Source organism: Myxine glutinosa, chromosome 5 (assembly GCF_964187855.1).
Source record: "Myxine glutinosa chromosome 5, kmMyxGlut1.1, whole genome shotgun sequence".
Lineage (NCBI taxonomy): Eukaryota > Metazoa > Chordata > Myxini > Myxiniformes > Myxinidae > Myxine > Myxine glutinosa.
Genome location: NC_136265.1, coordinates 182,095,953 through 182,120,153, shown reverse-complemented (window position 1 = coordinate 182,120,153; position 24,201 = coordinate 182,095,953). Strand labels below are relative to the sequence as shown.

Below are 24,201 nucleotides of genomic sequence, written 5' to 3'. Positions count from 1 at the left end.
ATTGGGTGTCAGCAATGATCAGTTGGTGATGAATGTTGCGGCACGACTCAAAGAGCAAGTAATCTTGACAAATACTATTCCCTGGCTCCCATATATACATGAGTTGGAGAGAGAAGAAGACCTCAGTGAGCTCCTGCTGAAGCTGCTCACATGGCTGAAACACCCAAATAAGTCTGCAATTGATGACAGTCCATCCGTCCGATCGATTGCATCTATCCTCACAAGCTACATCACTGGAAAACGCACTGCATTTGAGATAAATATCTCTGTCTTGCTACATGGACTGACCAAGAGTAGGGAGATAGTCGACATAATGCACAAAGATGGACTGGGCATCAGTTACAATGACGTACTTATGCTGCGAGATTTTTGGGTGGTCAATGACCTCAAGTGCTCATCTGATTGCCCCTTCGAACTAGCTGAGGGTAAGCCTGCTATCGCTATAGTCGACAACGATGACTTCAAGAGCGACACACTGACCGGTGCTGGCCAGTCACACCGCACTAATGTCATGTTTGTGCAGCCAGAATCATTTGATACAGAACTTCCTTCCGAGAATCACGAGGATAGACCAGTTCCTGGTGCCAACTTTGCATCAAACCTCTCGACAATTCTCAAAGAGCTCGGAAGTGAAATGCAAAAAGTCAACCCATACAAGACAGCGAAGCGTGGGGAACCACCTCTCAGGAAGCCTACAGCTGATCAAAGTACTCCTCCTCCTGACACATCGGTGCAAAGAATTCGTGCTGTGATCCATGCATTGGCCAGGGCGCAAGATGACCGAACGAGACCTAAGCCAGAAGAACAGACTGTGCCTGGGTTTTCAGGGTTTCACGCCAGCATGTCAAATGCAGATGAGAAGAGTCGAGCAATACACCACATGACCTATCCCAACCCACCCAGTAAGACAATTCTCAATGATGTGATGTGTAAGCTTGCAAAATCAATCGAAGAAAAAAAAATGCCTTTTGCAATAATTGTTGGTGATCATCCTGTCTACGTGCTCATGCTAGAGTTGAAAAGTGAGAATGCTGAGCTGTTCAGCAAAATATTACCATTCATGGCACCCTTCCACATCCAAATGTCGTTCATTTACACTATATACAAGAGGTTTAAGGGATCTGGCATCTCAGATGTGTTGGTGGCAGCTGGTGTTATAGCAGACGGGTCTGTTGATCAGGCCCTTCGTGGAAAACATGTTAAGCGTGGGGTTCGCTGCTTGCGACTATTCTACGAGACTCTGGTCCACCATGTCATAGACAAACGTTTGGAAGATTCCCCTCTATCTGAAGAAGTAAAGGCATCCCTTGCCAAGCTTCGACATCCGATTGATGCACAGGAACTTGCAGATGAACATGCAGAGCTAGAGAGAAATGCTGAGCTGAAGGACCTCGTTGATGCTCTCTTCAAGGACTTTGAGGGTGCCCCACAAGTAGAATACTGGATGTCATTCATGGAAATGGTTGAGGTTCTAACTCAAAATATCCATGCAATCAGAACAAGCAACTGGACTGAGTTCAAGTCCTCACTCAAGCTCATGCTTCCTTTGATGCAAATCTATGATAATAACAACTATGGTCGGCATCTCCCCGATTTCACCGCAGTGCTTGATACCCTTCCTGTCGATCAGGCTGCATTCATGGAGAGTGGTATGTTTGCACAGTCAATGACAGGAAAACCATATTCGTGTGTCGCCCTCGACATATGGATAGAGTCAACAATGAATAAGGGCTCTAAGCTGAAGTCTGGTTGGTTGGCCATTCTGAACAATGAAAAGCAGAGCTCCTTTCAAACACTCGGAATGTGAATAACATCAATCGGGTGAGAACAAAGGTCCATCGCCATGCTAATCGCAAGAAACAAGGAAAAGGGAAGCATGCTGATTGCTCGTTGAGTAAAATGAAGAAGGATGAACAAGCTGTACAGGATATAAGCGCATGTCTCACTGAATTCAAGTGTGATCCATTTGACCATACAAACAAGACACTTCAATCCCTACAGTCAGGAATCCCAGCCTCAGACGCTCTCGCTGCCGACTTGAAATCGGCAAAGGAGGATGGCACAAGCAAACTGAAGCAGTTCTTGAATGAGAGAGTGTATTCCAAGACCAAGTCTCTCAACGACAGAGTTCCCCATAGCAAGCGTTTGAACTTTTCAATTCAGGAATTGAAGAAAGCAGATGGTGAGAACCTGAAGGGAAAGACTGAGGAAATGGAGCGTAATGCCTTGGCCTCTGTTCTCGGACTGGTTGAAACGAGTGGTGCCCTCAAACTTCAAGAAGTCCTGCAACATCGTGTTACAGCCGAGTGCCTTTCCATCTTCAACGTCAATGGAACCATCCGTAAGACACAGAAAAGCAAGCTTCAACAAAAACTAACTATGACTGTCATTCCAGAGCCTGATGTATACACGTCTATTATTGATATGGGCCTCATCTGGCGCCTAACAACTCCTACCATAGAAGACAGAGAGAAGGGAGACGGTACCAAGTATACCTGGGGAGATTATGCAGAGAAGTTGGTGCACTTCGTTCTAATGAGACACAAGCATGCTGAGCGCATCATTTGCGTCAATGATTCATATGATCAGAATTACACGATCAAGGACAGTGAGAGAATACTGCGCCAAAAAAACCTGCCAATCAGCAATGTCTTCATGAAGACAGAAGATACATTTCCTTCTAGTAAAGTTTTCCATGCTCTCCTGGGTAAACCTGAGAACAAAATCCACCTTCAGGCATTTCTTCAAACGGAATTCCAGAGAACAGCAGCGACAACTAGCACCGAGATCATCTGCTGTGTAGTTGGCAGCACTGGAAAGAATCTCACCACAGGCAAGCTTGTGCCAGAGCTCACATGCTCCCATGCAGAGGCAGATACGGCAATGCTCACCATATATAGTGTGCTCCGGTCAGACAGCTACACAGCAGCTGTCGTTCTTGACACAGAGGACACAGACAACTACGTGCAAGCGGCATATATTGCTCAGAAGACAACAGGAATCCTGTGTGTGAAACGCAAACGTCAGCTTATCGATGCCCGATGTTTGTGCAGTGAGGCAATGGCTGCATCCATCATACAACTTCATGTCCTCACTGGGTGTGACCACAACTCTGGCTTCTATGGAGCAAGCAAGAAGCTCATCGCAGATCGTCTGGAGAAGTCTAAAGAGGCACACGACCTGCTAGCAGCATGTGGTACACAGCTCCCAGTCACAGAACAGGTCATCAGTGATTTGGAGCGGTTTGTCATTCGATATGTCTATGGTGATACCAAAAGCAAGACCCTGGGAGATGCGAGGGCAGCGAAGTGGAGAGCTCAGAAGAAAAAAAGCACTATCCGACTTGTGCCTGACTTGGACAGTCTCCGTCCACACTTGGAGCGTGCAAACTATCTTGCATATTTGCAAAAGCATTACCAGCTCCAAAGTCACCCCTCACCGATCGGCCATGGATGGCATCTTGTAAATGGCCTATGTCTGCCTGTCCGTTCAACCCAGCCCCCGCTTCCCCCATCCATACCACTACCTACAAATCCGCAGGCAGAGAACAACAGTGATGATAGCAGCGAAAGTGAGGACAGTGATTCTGATAGTGGCTCATACAGTGAATCATGTAGTGACAGTGAAGTGGCAGATTAGTATGTACAATTAGTATGTAGTTTAGAATGAGTAAGTGTCATGCAAACATTAGTGGGAAAAAAAACCTCATTCTTACTTCTAGTGCATCTCATTCATGTTTTTCAAGATGGCGTTGGTGGCCATTTTGAATATTGGGCTCTAGCAGAGTTAGCCGTCATTTTTCAGAGGGGCATAGGAGCTAATTTTCCTTTAAAATGGTTCAGGTTGTCAAATCCATCGAGAGAAAATAGGCTCCGGGCCAGGTATGGTCCATCTGCACCCCCCCCCCCCCCCCACAACTCTCCGACCCTGGGTTTTTCTGAACCATTGGGGTGTCCTGGGGTGGAAATCAACTGGTAACAGTAAATAAACTTGGACTCACTACCCATTTGGTACCTATATTGGATGGTACCCTCAAAACAGCATATTTTTAAATCCGCGTTGCGCCATATTCGACACACGTGTTCTTTTGGTATTTGTGCCTGCTAATATTAACTCAGAATAAAAAGTTATATACCAAAAGAAAGCTGTTCATCTACTGATCATCATAGAATATTGACACATTACTTATAATGGTACCTTAATGGTCATAACTAGTGCTGAATAGCAGTACCCCACTTTAACGTAACATAATTCGGTATCGACCGTACTATTTCATCTTACACACATAATATGAACACATTACACCTGATATGCTTACATATATATTTTATTGGCTTTCTCCTGTATATCAGCTTTAATTTGATACCAGATACATCCCCATAGCTTCAATTCTCTTTTTTATACAGCGTGTCAAAGATACTACCGGTATGGGGTGATATTGTAGGCGATGCTGCATTTGTCAATTTACAAATGCTGCCACGTATATCATGTACATATATGTTGGACACATGACAAAATCTATGTATTGTTAATATGTGTTACTTAATATATTGTTGTATTGATGTATCACTGTAGTTTATTGCAGGAATTTTGACGAAAATGGCATGCAGATCCTTCCATGTTTGTATCCTGCGTAAATTGAGATCATCAGATTGTACAATTATGTTATTTAAGTGTCTCTTACAGCGACAGAACGAGTCAATTAGTTAAGTTAAACACCTTTTTTTACATAGTTAAGTATGCAATATAAGATATTTTTTATAATTAAGATGCAATTTATAATAATTATTCAGCTTGGTACTTACCAATATTTTGATGTGTTTTGCAGGTGAAGTAACAACGCTAATATGGAACATCCGGCGCGAGCGAAACGTACACGTGAGAGTGAACAACCACCCATTGTGTGCATAACTCATGTAAAGGGACTGAGCTATGGAGAGTTGCACTTGTTATCTGGACTCAAAAATTCTGAGAAGAAATTGGCCAAGCTGCAGGAGGTCAAAGAAAGACGCCTTGCACAACCCCCACAGTCTCCGCATATGATGAAGGACACATGTGATTTGGTCCCTGAATCTCTGGCCGAACACCATGGTTTCCACTGGGAGTGTTACAAGCGTTTCACGATGAACTTAGACAGACTGAACCCTCCTACTGCAGGTACATCTGAAACAACTGGTGCCACAACTCAGCGGATGGCCCGTACTAGTTCTGGTGACAAGATCATATTTAAGCCAGACTGTATCTTCTGTTCTTCGGAAAGTCGTAAAAAAGTGAAAGTGCATGGCAGTTGGACTACCCAGGGGATGAGCCAGTTCGAGTATGAAGGCTGGAAGCCGGTACTGGAGATGGCTGAAATGAAGCAAGATGAAACGCTCTTAATGAGGATCCGAGGCCATGATCTTTTTGCCTCTGAGGCAAAGATCCACAAAACTTGCCGTATGAAATATATGCAAAAGCCAGAGAAATGGCGCAGTACTGACGAAGAGGCACAGCACCATCAAGGAGAATTAGAAGAAGCCCACAGACAGGCATTCGATGTGGTATGTGATGCCATTGAAAGGGATGTGTTAATGGCCAAGAAGATAATGAAACTATCCGACCTGAGGCAAATGTATGTCATTAACCTGCAAACCAGCAAATATGCGAATCCTGACTACCGAGCCAGCAAACTAAAACTGAAGCTTGAAAACCACGAGCCTTTCAGGGAGAGACTATCATTCTGTGATCTGGGAAAGTCCTACATAATATTCAGCACTGCAATTGACGTCCAGACAGCAGTGAAACAAGCCTTCAAATTGGGATCAAGAGATATGCTTGAGAGTGCAGGTAGCCATTTACGACTGTCAATTCTGGATGATTTCTCGAATGCCCCAGAACTGAAATGGCCACCAAGTCCTTCTGATCTCCAACAAATGGACGATGTTATACCAGATTCACTCAAGAAGCTGCTATGCTACATCATAACTGGAACAACATCAGCAAGGTCACAACGAAGCCAGCGATTAGTTCAATCAATCGGCCAAGATATCTGTCGCGCTGCCACCAAAGGCTCTTGGAAGCTTCCAAAACACATCATCATGTGCACGTCCCTGAGACATCTATACAGAAGTGAAAAGCTCATAACCCTTCTTAATAGAATGGGACACTGTGAGAGTTATTCATTTTCACTTGAATTGGAGACTGCACTGGCCGAATCAGTGATGAAGTCATCGACACAACTCTCCAACCAAATCATCAGGTCACCACGAGAGCCGTCTGTCTTCCACTCGGAGTTTGACAATTTCGACTCATTGGTGAATGATCTGACAGGAAAAGGTTCTGTTCATACAGCACACGGGATCATGATGCAAGAAGTCAGTGATGATCATGCCGCATCTGGTCCAGCAAGGCCAACTCAAGTTAGGACCAAACGGCGTTCTCTGCAGTTGATGCCAAAGAGTTGCCTCAGCTGGAATCGTCTCAAGAAGAAACAGACTCGCGCGTGATATTATACGTAAACTACGCCAGGAGCCAGAAATATGAGTTTGTTCGAGTGAAGAGCCCAGACTCGGATGTATTCTTCATCTTACTGCACTACGCCGCATCGATAAACGACATAAAGATACTGTTTGACACAGGCACAGGAAACAAGCAGAGGCTAATAAACGTCAGTAAACTCGCAGCAGACTTCGGCCAAGAGAAGAGTACTGCTCTTATGGCACTTCACGCCTACAGCGGTTGTGACAGCACTAGCGCTTTCCGAGGGATTGGAAAAATCAAACCTGTTAAAACGCTGCTTCGTCTGCCGCAATACATCCCTATTCTCAACAAGCTTGGAGATACGTGGGATGTGCCAGAAGAGCTGAACAATCAACTAGACAGCTTCACATGTGCCATGTATGGAAGAGGAAAGGTATCACACGTTGATGATCTGCGACTCCTGAGAATAAATGAGCTATGTGCCAAGGAGAATCGTCACCTACCCTCAGGCAATGTAGACATGGCCAATATTCCACCATGTATGAGGAGCCTCACACAGCACATCCGAAGGGTCAACCACCAAGTGGGAATTTGGAAGAGAGCTCACGTTCCTCGACCAAGGATTCCCAAAGCAAGTCCAGGCCATGGCTGGGAAGAGGAGAAAGGCTGCCTGGATCCTCTCTGGTATGATGGAGACATGCTTCCGCGTGAGCTGGCTGATATAGCTCAGGTCATGTCAGACGACGATGAGAGTGATGATGAATCAGGTGATGAAACACCTGATGATATGGATCGTGTTTTGTACAGTGATACCGATGAAAGTGACAGTGACGATGACTGATCATGATGGACATATGCCATTCGTGCAAGCAAGCCAACTTGACTGCACTCATGCAGTGTTTGACTTTTGTTGATAATTAACAAAATGCAATTGTTTGTTTGTGTTCTTTTGAGAGTGGATACTTGTATTATATGATATAATGTGGTTAACTGAGTGTACGACATACATATGTAATTGTAGGGATAAAACTGACTGTTAATATTATTATGATATCTGTTGTTGAGCAATAATGTTTGGTTTATCATCAAAATATTCGATACTAAAATTTTTTTCAATGGGATGTTAAAATTTAGTTTCAAATAAGAAATATTTTTACTTTTACAGTAAATATTCGAGCATTACATTGTTACTGTTCTGTGGAAGGTGTTTGACCCAGTGTATGAATATTAATATGATGATATTAAAAACTACTGTGATTAATAAACAAGTTTTTCTTGTTTAATATGTTAATAAGATGGCAGTATGATTATGATATTCGATTATGAATGACATTTATAAGTGTAATAGGCAGTTCTTTTGAATATAGACAAAGACTGTTACCGAGATTATATGATTCATGGTTCCCGCGAAACAGGTAGTATCTTTGACACGCTGTATAAAAAAGAGAATTGAAGCTATGGGGATGTATCTGGTATCAAATTAAAGCTGATATACAGGAGAAAGCCAATAAAATATATATGTAAGCATATCAGGTGTAATGTGTTCATATTATGTGTGTAAGATGAAATAGTACGGTCGATACCGAATTATGTTACGTTAAAGTGGGGTACTGCTATTCAGCACTAGTTATGACCATTAAGGTACCATTATAAGTAATGTGTCAATATTCTATGATGATCAGTAGATGAACAGCTTTCTTTTGGTATATAACTTTTTATTCTGAGTTAATATTAGCAGGCACAAATACCAAAAGAACACGTGTGTCGAATATGGCGCAACGCGGATTTAAAAATATGCTGTTTTGAGGGTACCATCCAATATAGGTACCAAATGGGTAGTGAGTCCAAGTTTATTTACTGTTACCAGTTGATTTCCACCCCAGGACACCCCAATGGTTCAGAAAAACCCAGGGTCGGAGAGTTGTGGGGGGGGTGCAGATGGACCATACCTGGCCCGGAGCCTAAAAAGGTAGGAGCAAAATGGTCACGGATTCCAAGCAAATGACCCTACTACCATAATATTTTGAAATATCCTGCTCACAGACAAACAGACAAAGAAAGATGTAGTGCCGAGCATGATACTTGTGAAATCCCCCCAAAAATTGACCTTAAAATTAATTGGTGGTTGAATTCAGCGACGTGGTATGCAAATCCTCTTAAAATTTCAAGGTAATCGGATGAAAATTGAGGATTTTAGAAATTCCACCGAAGTTGTTGACCTTTGCACTATGTTGACATTTTGACCTCAAAATCAAAAGACTTCTTGCTTATGACCAACTCTACCATTTTGTGAAGATCGGTTTAAAATTGTGACTTGTACGGGATTGACATACAGACATACAGATAGTAAGGGAAACATATGAAAATCTGTTAACTAAATTGTTACCAAAAAATTTCTTCACCAATATGTTTGTAAAGGTGTGTAATAACATGTGTTAAAATGTTGAAGGTCAACTCCCGTGGGAAACCCAGAAAAAAAGCTGTTGAATTCGGGTACCGAAAAATTATTTTCGAGAATTTTTATTTTTTTTAATCGGCCCTTAAGTAACTTATGAGGGGTCAAATAAGGGTTTTTCATGATTCTGAGTTGATTGTTAACATTTATATTTCACCACAGACACTCCTTTGTGGAAAAATAATTTCTAAATATATCTCATTTTCTACTTTGCAGGACATGGAGTCTAGCAATATGGATGAAGACGTTACTCCACCTGTGCTCAATTGCTTCATCTGTGCACGCTCGGATACACCAGCTGAAAGGCTCATACAGGCAACTCCAAAGGGATACTCAACTTTATTGAAACAAGCAGAAACTGTCGAAAATGTTACTGTTGTGGAATGTATGAAGGAGGCTCAAAAGGAAGGAAAACTGAGGTACCACCAGAAGTGTAAAAATGATCTGTACAACAACTTTGTTGCAACCACCAAGAAGTCAGCTCAAGCATCAAAGGCAGAGAAAGAGTCATCAAAGTTGAAGAGAAGACGCACTACTTGTGAGTTCAGTTCATCAACTGGCTGCAGTTCTAGAAGATCACAGTCAGTTGACCTCCTGTATAAGGATGTATGCATTCTTTGCAACCAACCAGCCCAGCTCTACAAAAATAATCCAGCACAAGCTAGAAAGAAATACAGAGTGCCAGATAATTTGACTGCAGATACACTGAAGGCAAGCTTGCTGAAGACAGCACAGAGTCGCGGGGATGACTGGGGCACTGAAGTCACTGGACGCCTGGAAGGGATCAACGACTTGGTAGCAGAAGAAACACTGTACCATTTGCGATGCAAACTTATGTTTGCGAGAGGTGACAGTTTGTCCAAGACTGATGAGGAAGGAAAAAGGAAGAGAGGACAGAGGAGTATTGATGAGGAGCGAGAGGCAGTTTTTATTGAATTCTGTGAATGGTTAGACTCAGAATTAGAGCATGGGGTAATGAACATGGACCAAGTCCATGAAAAGCTGCAGGAGTTTGATCAGTCACCAGAGAAGAGCCTTTCTTATTCAAAGCATTGGCTAAAGATAAAACTTCTAGAGAAATACGAAGACACCTTGTATTTCACAACACAGGAAAGAAGGGCAGATGTACTCTGTCTCAAAGATGGCACCGACAATATTCTGCGAGGCCATCATGCTAATCTTGACCATGGAGATGAGAAGACTCAGATCATAAAGACGGCACTCAAGTTCATATCCAATGATATTGCCTTGATTGATTTAGGTCCAAAGTCATACCCCACCACACACAGTATGACTGACATCGATAGTCAGCTGACACTTGTTCCTGCAAGCCTTCAGATGTTCTTGAGACCGATTGTCAAGACAGACGTCCCAGCGACTCCGTGCTGTCTTCAGCAAGCTTTCCTTCAGTGTATCTGCAGTCAAATTATCTGGCACTCTGTATTTCTTTCTAGCTTGTGCTGGATTATTTTTGTAGAGCTGGGCTGGTTGGTTGCAAAGAATGCATACATCCTTATACAGGAGGTCAACTGACTGTGATCTTCTAGAACTGCAGCCAGTTGATGAACTGAACTCACAAGTAGTGCGTCTTCTCTTCAACTTTGATGACTCTTTCTCTGCCTTTGATGCTTGAGCTGACTTCTTGGTGGTTGCAACAAAGTTGTTGTACAGATCATTTTTACACTTCTGGTGGTACCTCAGTTTTCCTTCCTTTTGAGCCTCCTTCATACGTTCCACAACAGTAACATTTTCGACAGTTTCTGCTTGTTTCAATAAAGTTGAGTATCCCTTTGGAGTTGCCTGTATGAGCCTTTCAGCTGGTGTATCCGAGCGTGCACGGATGAAGCAACTGAGCACAGGTGGAGTAACGTCTTCATCCATATTGCTAGACTCCATGTCCTGCAAAGTAGAAAATGAGATATATTTAGAAATTATTTTTCCACAAAGGAGTGTCTGTGGTGAAATATAAATGTTAACAATCAACTCAGAATCATGAAAAACCCTTATTTGACCCCTCATAAGTTACTTAAGGGCCGATTAAAAAAAATAAAAATTCTCGAAAATAATTTTTCGGTACCCGAATTCAACAGCTTTTTTTCTGGGTTTCCCACGGGAGTTGACCTTCAACATTTTAACACATGTTATTACACACCTTTACAAACATATTGGTGAAGAAATTTTTTGGTAACAATTTAGTTCACAGATTTGTGAAATATCTCATAAAATGCCCTTACTAAGAGAGAGACAGACAGACAGAATCCCAGACAAGACCAGCCAATATATTTGCAAATCTTCAATTTTGCAAATAATGAAGAATCACTCAGACAGCGAAACTTAGCGAAACTGAACGGAACTTGGTAGAGCGCATACCCCCACCAGGCTGAACACTGAACAGTTTACATTTTGTATCCCACTGATAGGCCGGATCAGCATCCAGATCTTCATCAAAATTGAATCAATTAATTTCTCGTCGCACACCCAACCTGTCCATCAAGGTTTGTCCGATCCCTTCCATAACTTCGTGAGATATCATGCTATATATCGTTTTTGGCCATTATCCCTCAATAGTGAAGAATCACTTTAAAATTATAGCATCCAGATCTGGATCCTGCCCAAAAATGTGCGTTGCTGTTCTTGACCGGTCACCTACATTTAAATACACAACAAATTTCAGATGATTGAAAACTGGGCAAAAATTGTGTGACAAAGAAACAGACACTGCAGACCAACATACAAGGCAAAATGATTTCACCAAGTAACAAACAGACAAACAGACAGGGGTGTAAACAACCTGTGTCTACCTTCGGTGGTGGAGGTAATGAAAAACAAAAAGTCAAATGAAAAGGCTTGATTTAAATAAAAACTAGAGCGTTCATAGAACACCTTACCCCAATACCCCATGCAGACTAGAGAAACAAAGACATGCGTGGGGTGTGGAAGCGGCAAAATTTGATTGGTCGAGATGATGTAAAATTCCCTAAGATTTTGTCCAAGTATTGCTAAATGGAAGGGTTTTGAATGTTTACGGGTGGGCAGGAACAGGCGGGCAGGGCGCAGGCGGGCAGCGTGGAGGCGGGCGCGGCGCTAGCAGGCAGGGCGCAGGTGGGCAGCACAGAGGCAGGGAGTGTGGAGGCGGTTAGAGCGCAGGCGGGCAGGGCAGAGGCAAGGAGGACGCAGACAGGCAGCACGGAGGCGGGGCAGAGTGCAGGCGGGCAGCGCGGAGGCGGGAAGGGTGCAGGCAGGCAGCACACAGGCGGGCAGAGTGCAGGCGGGCAGCACACAGGCGGGCAGAGTGCAGGCGGGCAGAGCGCAGGCGTGCAGAGCGCAGGCGGGCAGAGCGCATGTGGGCAGAGTACAGTTAAAACAAGAGTGGAGAGTAAAAATTAAAGTTGATCGTGCTTGTAAGAGAGAGTTTGGTACCTCAGCAAGACACATTCCTAGGATCTACGAGACGAATAGAAATAAAAACGAGTAAACTATCCAACCGAACACTCCAATGCAGTAGTTTGATCATCGCACCTTTTGACGATGCGTATTCCAGCGGCATTGACTCTCGAATGTCCCTGAAACCACCTTCCTCCTGAGCAGGTAATAGTGTGTCAGACAGCATGGGACAAAAACGTTTTGTCATTCACGGTTCATTCTCAGCTCCAACACTTTGTGCAAAATAACCTCCAGGTATCTAAAATAACCTCCAGGCCCCAAAGTATCTAATAAATGGACTTATCCCCACATACAACCAACTCTCCTACACTTAACAAGTCTTTACCAAGTCACATCACACTACTTTGAAAACACATATAAAGGTTCATAATTATGGTTGTAAATGTTCCCTATACCACCCCTACCCTCTTTCCCCAATTAATCACATGACCTCTGAGAAACATCCGTTCTTTACCTCAAACCGGTCGGGCCCATTGGCTCTCCCGACTTACTTTTGCAACTCGTCTTATTCAAATTTCACAAACAGTTAGAGAAGTCACCATAGAAACTACCCTTGAGTGTTAAAAAGGACAAAGTGTTCAGTTTAACCACACTAAGTTTGACTGTAATAGCATTCAGTTAACAATGACCTCAACTTTCTTGAGCTCCCTTGAGAAATCCATGTGGGAGGTAAGATTGTCAAACATTTTCTGTAGATCTTTGATTGTGTGTTCTACATCTGAGGGCAGGAAGACGAAGAACAGTGAAAGGCTTAGTCGGCCAGGCTACGTTACACGATATCCATTGTTAGGCGAGGATACCCACGAGCATTTCGGTGTCGGACGAGGGCCCCGGCCTGGCTAGTCGAGCAGCGAGCAAACCATCCGTCACCGAGCAGCACCGTCACCTCATTTGTACGAACCAATCGGCCGGGAACAAAAGCCATCGCGCTGAGAGGAACCTGAAAAACGGAAACGGCAGTCAGAAGCGCATCAGCACAAATGTACAACTTTTACTGGTTGTGCAAGAGACCCGAAACTCAACACCGCTTTAGTCAATATCCCAAATGTGCCACTTCATGTCCGTCAAACAAGACTGGCTAATAACACATAGATTCATGTCACAAAGCTAACGTAGCAGCATACTCGACTGTGTGTTGCCTCTTTGGAAAAGGCAGTTGGGGCCGAGTAGGAGCATGGCCGCCAAACCACGCAGTTTGTTCCCTTCCTTTTCCTCTCTACATTTTCAATGATTGCTCAGATTTATTAATTTCACAAAAATATTTGCATCAATCACTCTACACAAACAACAAACAGTCCCATTTCTAGGAACAAACCCCACAACTTGCGTGGAATTGAGAGAATAGCAAGCTTGACTAACCATGACCTCATGAGACAACTTGCTCGGAAGCGTTTGCAGCCTGTCCTGTAGAGCCGTGTAGTCATTCCGTACTTTCTCCCTAATGATGAAAAAAAGAAGTGGCATGAGAGGAGATCCACAGCAAGAACGCAGTGACAGACATGAATTTGACTTTTTATTATAAGCAATAAAAGTCACCCCAGAATGATCACTTCCGAGAGAAAGAACCCACGAGAAAGAGCAATGAATGATGGACGGGCCGGGCGAGCGACAGACGGTTGGGGCCGGGCGAGCGACTGATGGTCGGGGCCGGGCGAGCGACAGACGAGCGGGGCCGGGTGAGCGACAGACGAGCGGGGCCGGGTGAGCGACAGACGAGCGGGGGCCGGGTGAGCGACTGACGGGCGAGGCCGGGCGAGTGACAGACGAGCGGGGCCGGGCGAGCGACTGACGGGCGAGGCCGGGTGAGCAACAGACGAGCGGGGCCGGATGAGTGACACACGAGCGGGGCCGGGTGAGCGACACACGAGCGGGGCCGGGTGAGTGACAGACAAGCGGGGCCGGGCGAGTGACAGACGAGCGGGCCGGGCGAGTGACAGACGTGTGGGGCTGGGCGAGCAACAGACGAGCGCGGCCGGTTAGTGCTAGACGAGCAGAGCCGGGTGAGCGACTGAAGGTCGGGGCTGGGTGAGCGACAGACAAGCAGGGCTGGGCGAGCGACTGAAGGTCGGGGCTGGGTGAGCGACAGACGAGCGGGGCCGGGTGAGCAACAGGTGAGCGGGGCTGGGTGAGCAACAGACGAGCGGGGCCGGGTGAGTGACAGACGAGCGGGACCGGTGTGAACGACAGACAAGCCGGGCCGGGCGAGTGACAGCCGAGCGGGCCGGGCGAGTGACAGACGAGCGGGGCTGGGCGAGCGACAGACGAGTGGAGCCGGGCGAGTGACAGACGAGCGGGGATGGGCGAGCGACAGATGAGCGGGGATGGGCGAGCGACAGACGAGCGGGGATGGGCGAGCGACAGACGAGCGGGGCCGGGCGAGTGACAGACGAGCGGGGATGGGCGAGCGACAGACGAGCGGGGCCGGGTGAGCGACAGACGAGCGGGGCTGGGTGAGCGGCAGACGAGCGGGGCCGGGCGAGCGACAGACGAGCGGGGCCGGGCGAGTGGCTGACGAGCGGGGCCGGGCGAGCGACAGACGAGCGGGGCCGGGCGAGCGGCTGACGAGCGGGGCCGGGCGAGCGGCTGACGAGCGGGGCCGGGCGAGCGGCTGACGAGCGGGGCCGGGCGAGCGACAGACGAGCGGGGCCGGGCGAGCGGCTGACGAGCGGGGCCGGGCGAGCGACAGACGAGCGGGGATGGGCGAGCGGCTGACGAGCGGGGCCGGGTGAGCGACAGACGAGCAGGGCCGGGTGAGCGGCTGACGAGCGGGGCCGGGTGAGCGACAGACGAGCGGGGCCGGGTAAGCGGCTGACGAGCGGGGCCGGGCGAGCGACAGACGAGCGAGGATGGGCGAGCGACAGACGAGCGGGGCCGGGTGAGCGGCTGACGAGCGGGGCCGGGTGAGCGACAGACGAGCGGGGCCGGGTGAGCGGCTGACGAGCGGGGCCGGTGTGAGCGACAGACGAGCGGGGCCGGGTAAGCGGCTGACGAGCGGGGCCGGGTGAGCGGCTGACGAGCGGGGCCGGGCGAGCGACAGACGAGCGAGGATGGGCGAGCGACAGACGAGCGGGGCCGGGTGAGCGGCTGACGAGCGGGGCCGGGTGAGCGGCTGACGAGCGGGGCCGGGTGAGCGGCTGACGAGCGGGGCCGGGCGAGCGGCTGACGAGCGGGGATGGGCGAGCAACAGACGAGTGGAGCCGGGTGAGCGGCTGACGAGCGGGGCCGGGCGAGCGACAGACGAGCGGGGATGGGCGAGCAACAGACGAGTGGAACCGGGTGAGCGGCTGACGAGTGGAGCCGGGTGAGCGGCTGACGAGTGGGGCCGGGCGAGCGGCTGACGAGCGGGGATGGGCGAGCAACAGACGAGTGGAGCCGGGTGAGCGGCTGACGAGTGCACAAACTCCTGGGTAAGAAGCCTTACCAATGAGCGATGTTCTTCTGACAGTCCGTAACAGCCTGAAACACATTTAACTCAGTCACATTAAACTCAAATAATAATAAATATATCTTTGAATAATTGAACAAGCTTAAATTAAATTATCATTGAAGTTAGTAAAATGCTTAAACACAACGGTTTATAACCCAAAACATATCAACTTGACTGGACCACTAATGGTGATAATTCATCAAACTTCAACGACACTCGGTTAAGTGTGTACCACGGCGGATGTTGGGGGGGGGGGGGGGGCATGAGGGGGGAAATGCCCTCTCCTTAATTTTTTTTCAGTAGTTTACAATTAAGATTTAAAAAACATCCCGTATTTAAACGTGGGTAATAAAAAGAAACGGAACCCAAGTGCGTGGATTTCTTCCCCGCCCCCCCTCCCCCCAAGTCAATTTGACAAAACTTGATGATTTTATGTGACACTGACCTTTGACCTTTTGATCGAAAAAAAACAATCAACTCCGATATTTTGATTAGTGAATACATTCAGTGACCTGATATGCAAATTCTTAAAATTTCTGGTCAATCAGATGAAAATTGACAATTTTATGTGACGCTGACCTTTGACCAAATTATTAATTTGCCTTCTCCATATTCTAATAATAAAGCTTTGTTGAAAATTTGATGGAAAAAAACTCAAATGGGAAATTGAAATTTAGATCAATTGGGTGAAAATTGATGATTTTATGTGATGATTTTTGACCTTTTGTCAAAATTATTAATTTGCCTTTTCCATATTATAATCATAAAGCTTTGGTGAAAATTTGATGACAAAAGTCAAATGGTAAAAAAGTTACGGCCCGGCCCGGCCCAAAACACGCCCAAAACACACACACACACACACGCCCAAAACACACACACACACACACGCCCAAAAAAAACACACACACACACACACACACACACACACACACACACACACACACACACACACACACACACACACACACACACACACACACACACACACACACACACACACACACACACACACACACACACACACACACACACAACCCCATCTCCTGCTGTGCTGGGGACAGGCTAATAATATTAGGATAAGACAAAAAACAAGGGTGTTTAGAATAATGAACGCTAAACTGTATTTGTGATTTCATGTACAATACACTGTAACTACACGAACAAACGGTAATTTTAGAAGTTAGACCTTGCTACCCATTATTAATTTTGTTGTGGATGCCAGGTTCATCGACGTACAAAGGGGGGGTGGGGGAGGGGGGTTATTCCCCGTTCCTCCTCGAACTCCGGTTCCACTGAGGCCGCCGACCGCGAGCGACTAAACTCGTGATTGACGGACGGATTGCAAAGCAATTCCGATCGCCAACCTCCCAGCCACGCGCCGAAGTGTTTGCTGGTCAATTGATCCCAAATACCTTCAAGACACGCGGCCGAAGAGCTCGGGGAACGAACCCTCGCTTCCCACACTTTATTGAGTGCCGAGCGGATTTGCACGGTGTGGAAAGCGGCGTTACCTGATGTGATTTACGGAACCTGATTCAAGCCAAATTTGGTCTCGAATGAAGCTAGGCCAATGGAGAAAAGACGTATTCGAACAGGTTTGAAAGTAACAAAAAATGTACAGCCTTTTATTTAGAAGGCACAGAGCAACGGGACGAAGATTCAATCTTATCAATCCTTACCTAATAATAAACCCCACAGGCGCCTTCACACTCTCACACACGCACACAGGGAATAACACACTGGTTATTTTCGTACCGATGTACGTGCTGGGATTGACTCGAACGTGGCCACGTAGTGTGCGCAGCGCACAGTTCAATCCTCGATCTGGACGTGCAGCCTGGACAAGGTATCTGGACGACGAACTTCCACAGGTTGCACAAGCTGCAACGCAGGTAGACACGCTTCAGCTTCAAGGTGAGTCGCGGGAGAAGCCAACGCTTGCAGGTCAGTCTGATCAGAGCGAGAGATCGGCGAAGAGCGATGGGTGTCGGTCGGCGAAGCACAAAGTAAGAGCAGGAGTGTCGGCAAAGCGCAATGCAAGAGGGTCCGGGCAAGAGATGTCGTGGCGAAACAAAATCCAAGAGCAAGAGTCCAGAGCAAGAGGAGGGGTGATGCGATGGGCGGGGGCTTTTATCAGACTCCAAAACCTTCTCGAATGTTCCACAGCCTCCCATTGGCTGAGGTTGGTCACGTGCTGGCTTTCAATCCTTCCTCCTCTGAGGAAGGTTTCAGTGCTACTTCGCTCTTTCATTCGGGGAGGTTTCACAGTCCATTGGTCGCTTGCTGGTGACGTGTTCCCGACCCATCATTGGTCACGTGGGCCTGTTCTTTTGGCCACGCCTTCCTGCACATTAAAAATGGCTTCCCTTAACCACACTAAGGTTTGAAATCCTGCCAACTCTCATCGCATATTGGTCTTGATTACTACACAATGGGAAAGGGCTAATCTTTACATTAAATAAGAAATTACTAACTACTGCAGGCTACATGTTGTCATGCAATTAACGAAATGGGGTTTGCCTTTATGGCAAAACCGCAGCAATATTAATAGAAAAGTCAAACTACGCCTATGGTGCCTCCACCAGGTGAACAGTTTATCTACTTGACAAACTCATCCACCTTACCGACCCATTCTCCTTACCGACTCATCCGCCTTAACGACTCATCCGCCTTACCGACTCATCCGCCTTACCGACGCATCCGCCTTACCGACGCATCCGCCTTACCGACTCATCCGCCTTACCGACTCATCCGCCTTACCGAATCATCCGCCTTACCGACTCATCCGCCTTACCGACCCATCCGCCTTACCGACCCATCCGCCTTACCGACCCATCCGCCTTACCGACCCATCCGCCTTACCGACCCATCCGCCTTACCGACTCACCCGCCTTACCGACTCATCCGCCTTACCGACTCATTCGCCTTACCGACGCATCCACCAAATTTTGTCCAGAGGAGGATCCACAAATTTTTGGGGGGTTCACTTGAGGTTAAAATATTCACAGATCACAAATTCTACAATTAAGCTTTATTCAAGTCAATGTATTTGTCTTTTATTTTTCACTTGACAATATTTAGCTAAAAGACAGATATTGTCCTCAATAGTGATGAATGTAAGCTTGTGCCGGCCCGGCTTACTAAGTGAAGTGACGGTTTCCTATTTCTACATCGTTAGCTCTTGTAGTCAACTAGCTCCACGAAAGGATGTCCAGAAGCTCCAATCTCTGTGGATTTCGCCATGTAAAGTTATCAATGACGCCATTTCTATCTAAATTCATGACATAGTAAATGTGCGATGGAAGCAGTCCATTCATCTGATCTTCACATATTGTTGTCTGCAGACGTCTCAGTCCGCTAATGGACTGCTCACATTGTTGTCTGCAGACGTCTCAGTCCGCTAATGGACCGCTCACACTCACATGATGTTACGGGCATCGTGCAGAAGAGACGTATCAGGGAGTGGATGTCGCGGAGGAATGATCTGTCTGTGTGTTTGAGGGTTTTTGCGGTATTTTTTTTTACAAGTTGCCCGTAAATTCGTACCCAATTTTTAGACACACAATCGATTATATTGTTGCGGATCTCCCGAAGCCCGTTCCCGTTACAAAGGGGGGGGTTAAACCCCTTTTTCCCCCTGGGTCTTCGGGTCCGCGAGGCCGAATTGCCACTTCCGGAGCAAATGTGAAAAAGGGTATCGGGACAACTTCGCACGTACCTTTAACCCACGCTGCCACGAAAGCGGGGACCGAACCTCGCACAAGCCACGCTTAATCAAGTATGCCCGAGCGGTATGCGTATCACGTGACTCGTGCTGTTACGTTTATGGAACCCGATTCGAGCGGTTCTATTCGTACCATGCGAAGCCAATTGATGGAAGGGACAGGAACGGTCAAATCAGAGGAATAACATGATTTATTATTATTTACACAATGTACAATGATTCGCAGAAGGAAAGGGGACACAGAACAGAAGCTTCATCAATCTTACTTACTCCCAGACACAGGGCCCACTCACGCACACGGGGAGAAGAAGAGAAGAAGTTTGCGCACCAAGCGCGCTTTGCCGTCTGTCGCCCCGGGGCAGCTTGCCCGGCGTGGCTCTCTGATGTTCACGGCAGGCACGTATGCTGGCGAAGGCAGGCAGGAGGAGATCGCGCGTCTGTGGCCCGGCACGGGTCGTCCTCTCGAGCGCGCGTTTAATACAGCGCAGAGCGAAGGGCACGGGGAAAGTTCGTGTACAATCTCGATCACCGCAATTCAACGCACTCGTTCTGCGGCGTGGTTCTCGTGCATGCTCAAGCTCAACTCAACTCACTCTCACAGGGAACTGTAACTCAGCACTTGAACTCACGATACTCTCCGGCTCTGACTGACGTGCACACGACTCCGACTCAGAACTCTTCTCACCTCTTCTCTGAACTCAACTCTCGTCTCGACCCAAACTGAGGTGGGGGGCTCGGAGCAGGGTTTATGGCCCCGACCCAGAGTCTCACTCGAATGTTCCAAACCCCGCCTCTGGTCGTCGTGGTTAGCCACTCCCCTCGAGCCCTGATTGGCGGCTCGTTCCTTACCGGCCACTCCCTCCTGCAGCGCCTCCCTTCGGCCCCGCCAGACTTGTTCAGGCCTGCCACATGGCATTTCAGCGCCAAAAGAACACCAAAGCTCACTGGCCTACTCAATGCAAAACTAAACACAGGAAAGGACTATGCTTACATTCACTAAGAAATAACTGAACTATCGCGAGGCTTCATGTTGTGGTGCGTCTACCTACAAGGGGGAATTAACCTTTATTCCAAAATCACAACAATATCTTGTCATTTCTTTTCTATACAGTAATATCGTAGAAAAAAATATTGATGGAGAAAATACGAATATAAATTGCATCCTTCCAATGAAAAAGAGCCAATCATAGAGCAGCGATACATCATGTGATCATAATCGGCCAATGAGCGGCATTCCCGGTTAGGGTTAGATTTAGGGTTAGCGTTAGGGTTAGATTTAGGGTTAGATTTAGGGTTAGATTTAGGGTTAGATTTAGGGTTAGATTTAGGGTTAGGGTTAGATTTAGGGTTACATGAGATTCATTCAAATTTTATATATATTTGGCTCAAAATAACTCATTTTTGATGATTGGGATTGGGATGGGAGTAAGGGGGAGGAGGGAGCGGTTGAGGTCCTTTCTAAAAAATGAGTCATTTGCCGCCGAAATGAATATCAAATTCGAATAAATTTAATCAAAAAACATCGGAAAAACCAAGGTTTGATGTGAAAATCACTGTTTTAGCTACTGTGTTTACGTTTGTGCACACGTACAGTACAAGGTGCGCACATCATCTATGCATGCGTACAGTACAAGGTGCGCACATCGTCTATGCACGTGTACAGTACAAGGTGCGCACATCGTCTATGCACGCGTACAGTACAAGGTGCGCACATCGTCTATGCACGCGTACAGTACAAGGTGCGCACATCGTCTATGCACGCGTACAGTACAAGGTGCGCCCATCGTCTATGCACGCGTACAGTACAAGGTGCGCACATCGTCTGTGCACGAGTACAGTACAAGGTGCGCACACCGTCTGTGCACGAGTACAGTACACGGTGCGCACACCGTCTGTGCACGAGTACAGTACACGGTGCGCACACCGTCTGTGCACGCGTACAGTACAAGGTGCGCACACCGTCTGTGCACGCGTACAGTACAAGGTGCGCACACCGTCTGTGCACGCGTACAGTACAAGGTGCGCACACCGTCTGTGCACGCGTACAGTACAAGGTGCGCACACCGTCTGTGCACGCATACAGTACAAGGTGCGCACACCGTCTATGCACGCGTACAGTACAAGGTGCGCACACCGTCTGTGCACGTGTACAGTACAAGGTGCGCACACCGTCTGTGCACGCGTACAGTACAAGGTGCGCACACCGTCTGTGCACGCGTACAGTACAAGGTGCGCACACCGTCTGTGCATGCGTACAGTACAAGGTGCGCACACCGTCTGTGCACGCGTACAGTACAAGGTGCGCACACCGTCTGTGCACGCGTACAGTACAAGGTGCGCACACCGTCTGTGCACGCGTACAGTACAAGGTGCGCACACCGTCTGTGCACGAGTACAGTACAAGGTGCGCACACCGTCTGTGCACGAGTACAGTACAAGGTGCGCACACCGTCTGTGCACGAGTACAGTACAAGGTGCGCACACCGTCTGTGCACGAGTACAGTACAAGGTGCGCACACCGTCTGTGCACGAGTACAGTACAAGGTGCGCACACCGTCTGTGCACGCGTACAGTACAAGGTGCGCACACCGTCTGTGCACGAGTACAGTACAAGGTGCGCACACCGTCTGTGCACGTGTACAGTACAAGGTGCGCACACCGTCTGTGCACGCGTACAGTACAAGGTGCGCACACCGTCTGTGCACGCGTACAGTACAAGGTGCGCACACCGTCTGTGCACGCGTACAGTACAAGGTGCGCACACCGTCTGTGCACGAGTACAGTACAAGGTGCGCACACCGTCTGTGCACGAGTACAGTACAAGGTGCGCACACCGTCTGTGCACGAGTACAGTACAAGGTGCGCACACCGTCTGTGCACGAGTACAGTACAAGGTGCGCACACCGTCTGTGCACGAGTACAGTACAAGGTGCGCACACCGTCTGTGCACGCGTACAGTACAAGGTGCGCACACCGTCTGTGCACGAGTACAGTACAAGGTGCGCACACCGTCTGTGCACGAGTACAGTACAAGGTGCGCACATCGTCTGTGCACGCGTACAGTACAAGGTGCGCACACCGTCTGTGCACGCGTACAGTACAAGGTGCGCACACCGTCTGTGCACGCGTACAGTACAAGGTGCGCACACCGTCTGTGCACGAGTACAGTACAAGGTGCGCACACCGTCTGTGCACGAGTACAGTACAAGGTGCGCACACCGTCTGTGCACGCGTACAGTACAAGGTGCGCACACCGTCTGTGCACGAGTACAGTACAAGGTGCGCACACCGTCTGTGCACGCGTACAGTACAAGGTGCGCACACCGTCTGTGCACGCGTACAGTACAAGGTGCGCACACCCTCTGTGCACGCGTACAGTACAAGGTGCGCACACCGTCTGTGCACGAGTACAGTACAAGGTGCGCACACCGTGTGCACGAGTACAGTACAAGGTGCGCACACCGTCTGTGCACGAGTACAGTACAAGGTGCGCACACCGTCTGTGCACGATTACAGTACAAGGTGCGCACACCGTCTGTGCACGAGTACAGTACAAGGTGCGCACACCGTCTGTGCACGAGTACAGTACAAGGTGCGCACACCGTCTGTGCACGAGTACAGTACAAGGTGCGCACACCGTGTGCACGAGTACAGTACAAGGTGCGCACACCGTCTGTGCACGAGTACAGTACAAGGTGCGCACACCGTCTGTGCACGAGTACAGTACAAGGTGCGCACACCGTCTGTGCACGAGTACAGTACAAGGTGCGCACATACTACATAGTCTGTGCACGCGTACATTTCACCACATGAGACAATGTTAGGGCATGAAGAAGTGAAACGATGTAAGGAAGTATCTGCTTCGGTTCGCACTGTATACGGATCCATTGTCCAAACTCAAATACACTGTACTCGAACCCGTCTCGGAGGTACGCACCTGGTCCTGCGAGTGCACCAGGTCGCCCAGAGGCACGGACTGCGGCTCGACCGCCATGGTCCCGGGATACACGACCCCACAGCCACAAACCACCCCCGGGGACACGGAACTTCCGGTCCTGTAAATCGATTATCGAAAACTTCGATCGATCTACTTTTAATAATACCAAAGGTCGATCCTTTCCTTCGGCGAATTCCGTGTTTAAACACCACGTGGTCTACTCGGATTTCTCACGTTTACCTCGGACAACAGGAAGTACACGGACTGGTTTGTGAATGGACTCGAGTGCGTACAAAGGTAGAATGTGTCGGGATGATGTTCGTACCAACCGAACTAACTCTTAATAGCGATACACCCCGAAATGCAAAAGCGCATGTTCGTGAAATTAAATAATCAAACGGTTAGTAAACACGTAAGGTGATAAAACAAAACGGCAGGTAACTATAAGGGCACTCGGTAGAGCGCACACCTCCGCCAGGTAAACAGGTGACATTTTGTACCCCATTGATTGGCCGGATCTGTATTGGGTTCTTCACCAAAATGGAATTGATGAAATAAACTGAAGTTTGAATTGTTGGGAGCAATTCACTGGGTTATTGTTTTCTGAGAAAGCCACTGATCTGTTGTAGAGATAAGTGGAGAAAACCAATCTTTTGGGGGAAACAATATGGCCCCCAGTATACTTCCGGTGGCTCCAGAACCACCCGATCAACACCCTATCCGGTTAATATAAAGATCAGTGATCCAGATCCATA

General features: G+C 47.8%; 1 protein-coding gene across 6 annotated transcripts in view; it reads right to left on the bottom strand.

The window, feature by feature from the left end:
* URI1 (URI1 prefoldin like chaperone) overlaps window positions 1-23,942 on the bottom strand; it is a 48,282-nt gene extending 24,340 nt beyond the window's left edge. For 2 of the 6 annotated variants that reach the window (XM_068115313.2, XM_078779218.1), the window contains exons 1-8: window positions 23,447-23,562; window positions 19,780-20,411; window positions 17,541-17,666; window positions 15,780-15,814; window positions 13,718-13,796; window positions 13,163-13,298; window positions 12,988-13,076; window positions 12,434-12,494 (exon numbers count right to left, since the gene is read on the bottom strand). In XM_068115313.2, the coding sequence (XP_067971414.1) occupies window positions 12,434-12,494; window positions 12,988-13,076; window positions 13,163-13,298; window positions 13,718-13,720 (289 nt within the window). In that variant the 5' untranslated portion in view covers window positions 13,721-13,796; window positions 15,780-15,814; window positions 17,541-17,666; window positions 19,780-20,411; window positions 23,447-23,562. Of the gene's footprint in view, window positions 1-12,433; window positions 12,495-12,987; window positions 13,077-13,162; window positions 13,299-13,717; window positions 13,797-15,779; window positions 15,815-17,540; window positions 17,667-19,779; window positions 20,412-23,446 lie in introns of all 6 variants that reach the window. The other 4 variants (XM_068115316.2, XM_078779219.1, XM_068115311.2 and 1 more) reach the window with 4 other exon arrangements.
* Between the last annotated feature and the right edge of the window lie 259 nt (window positions 23,943-24,201).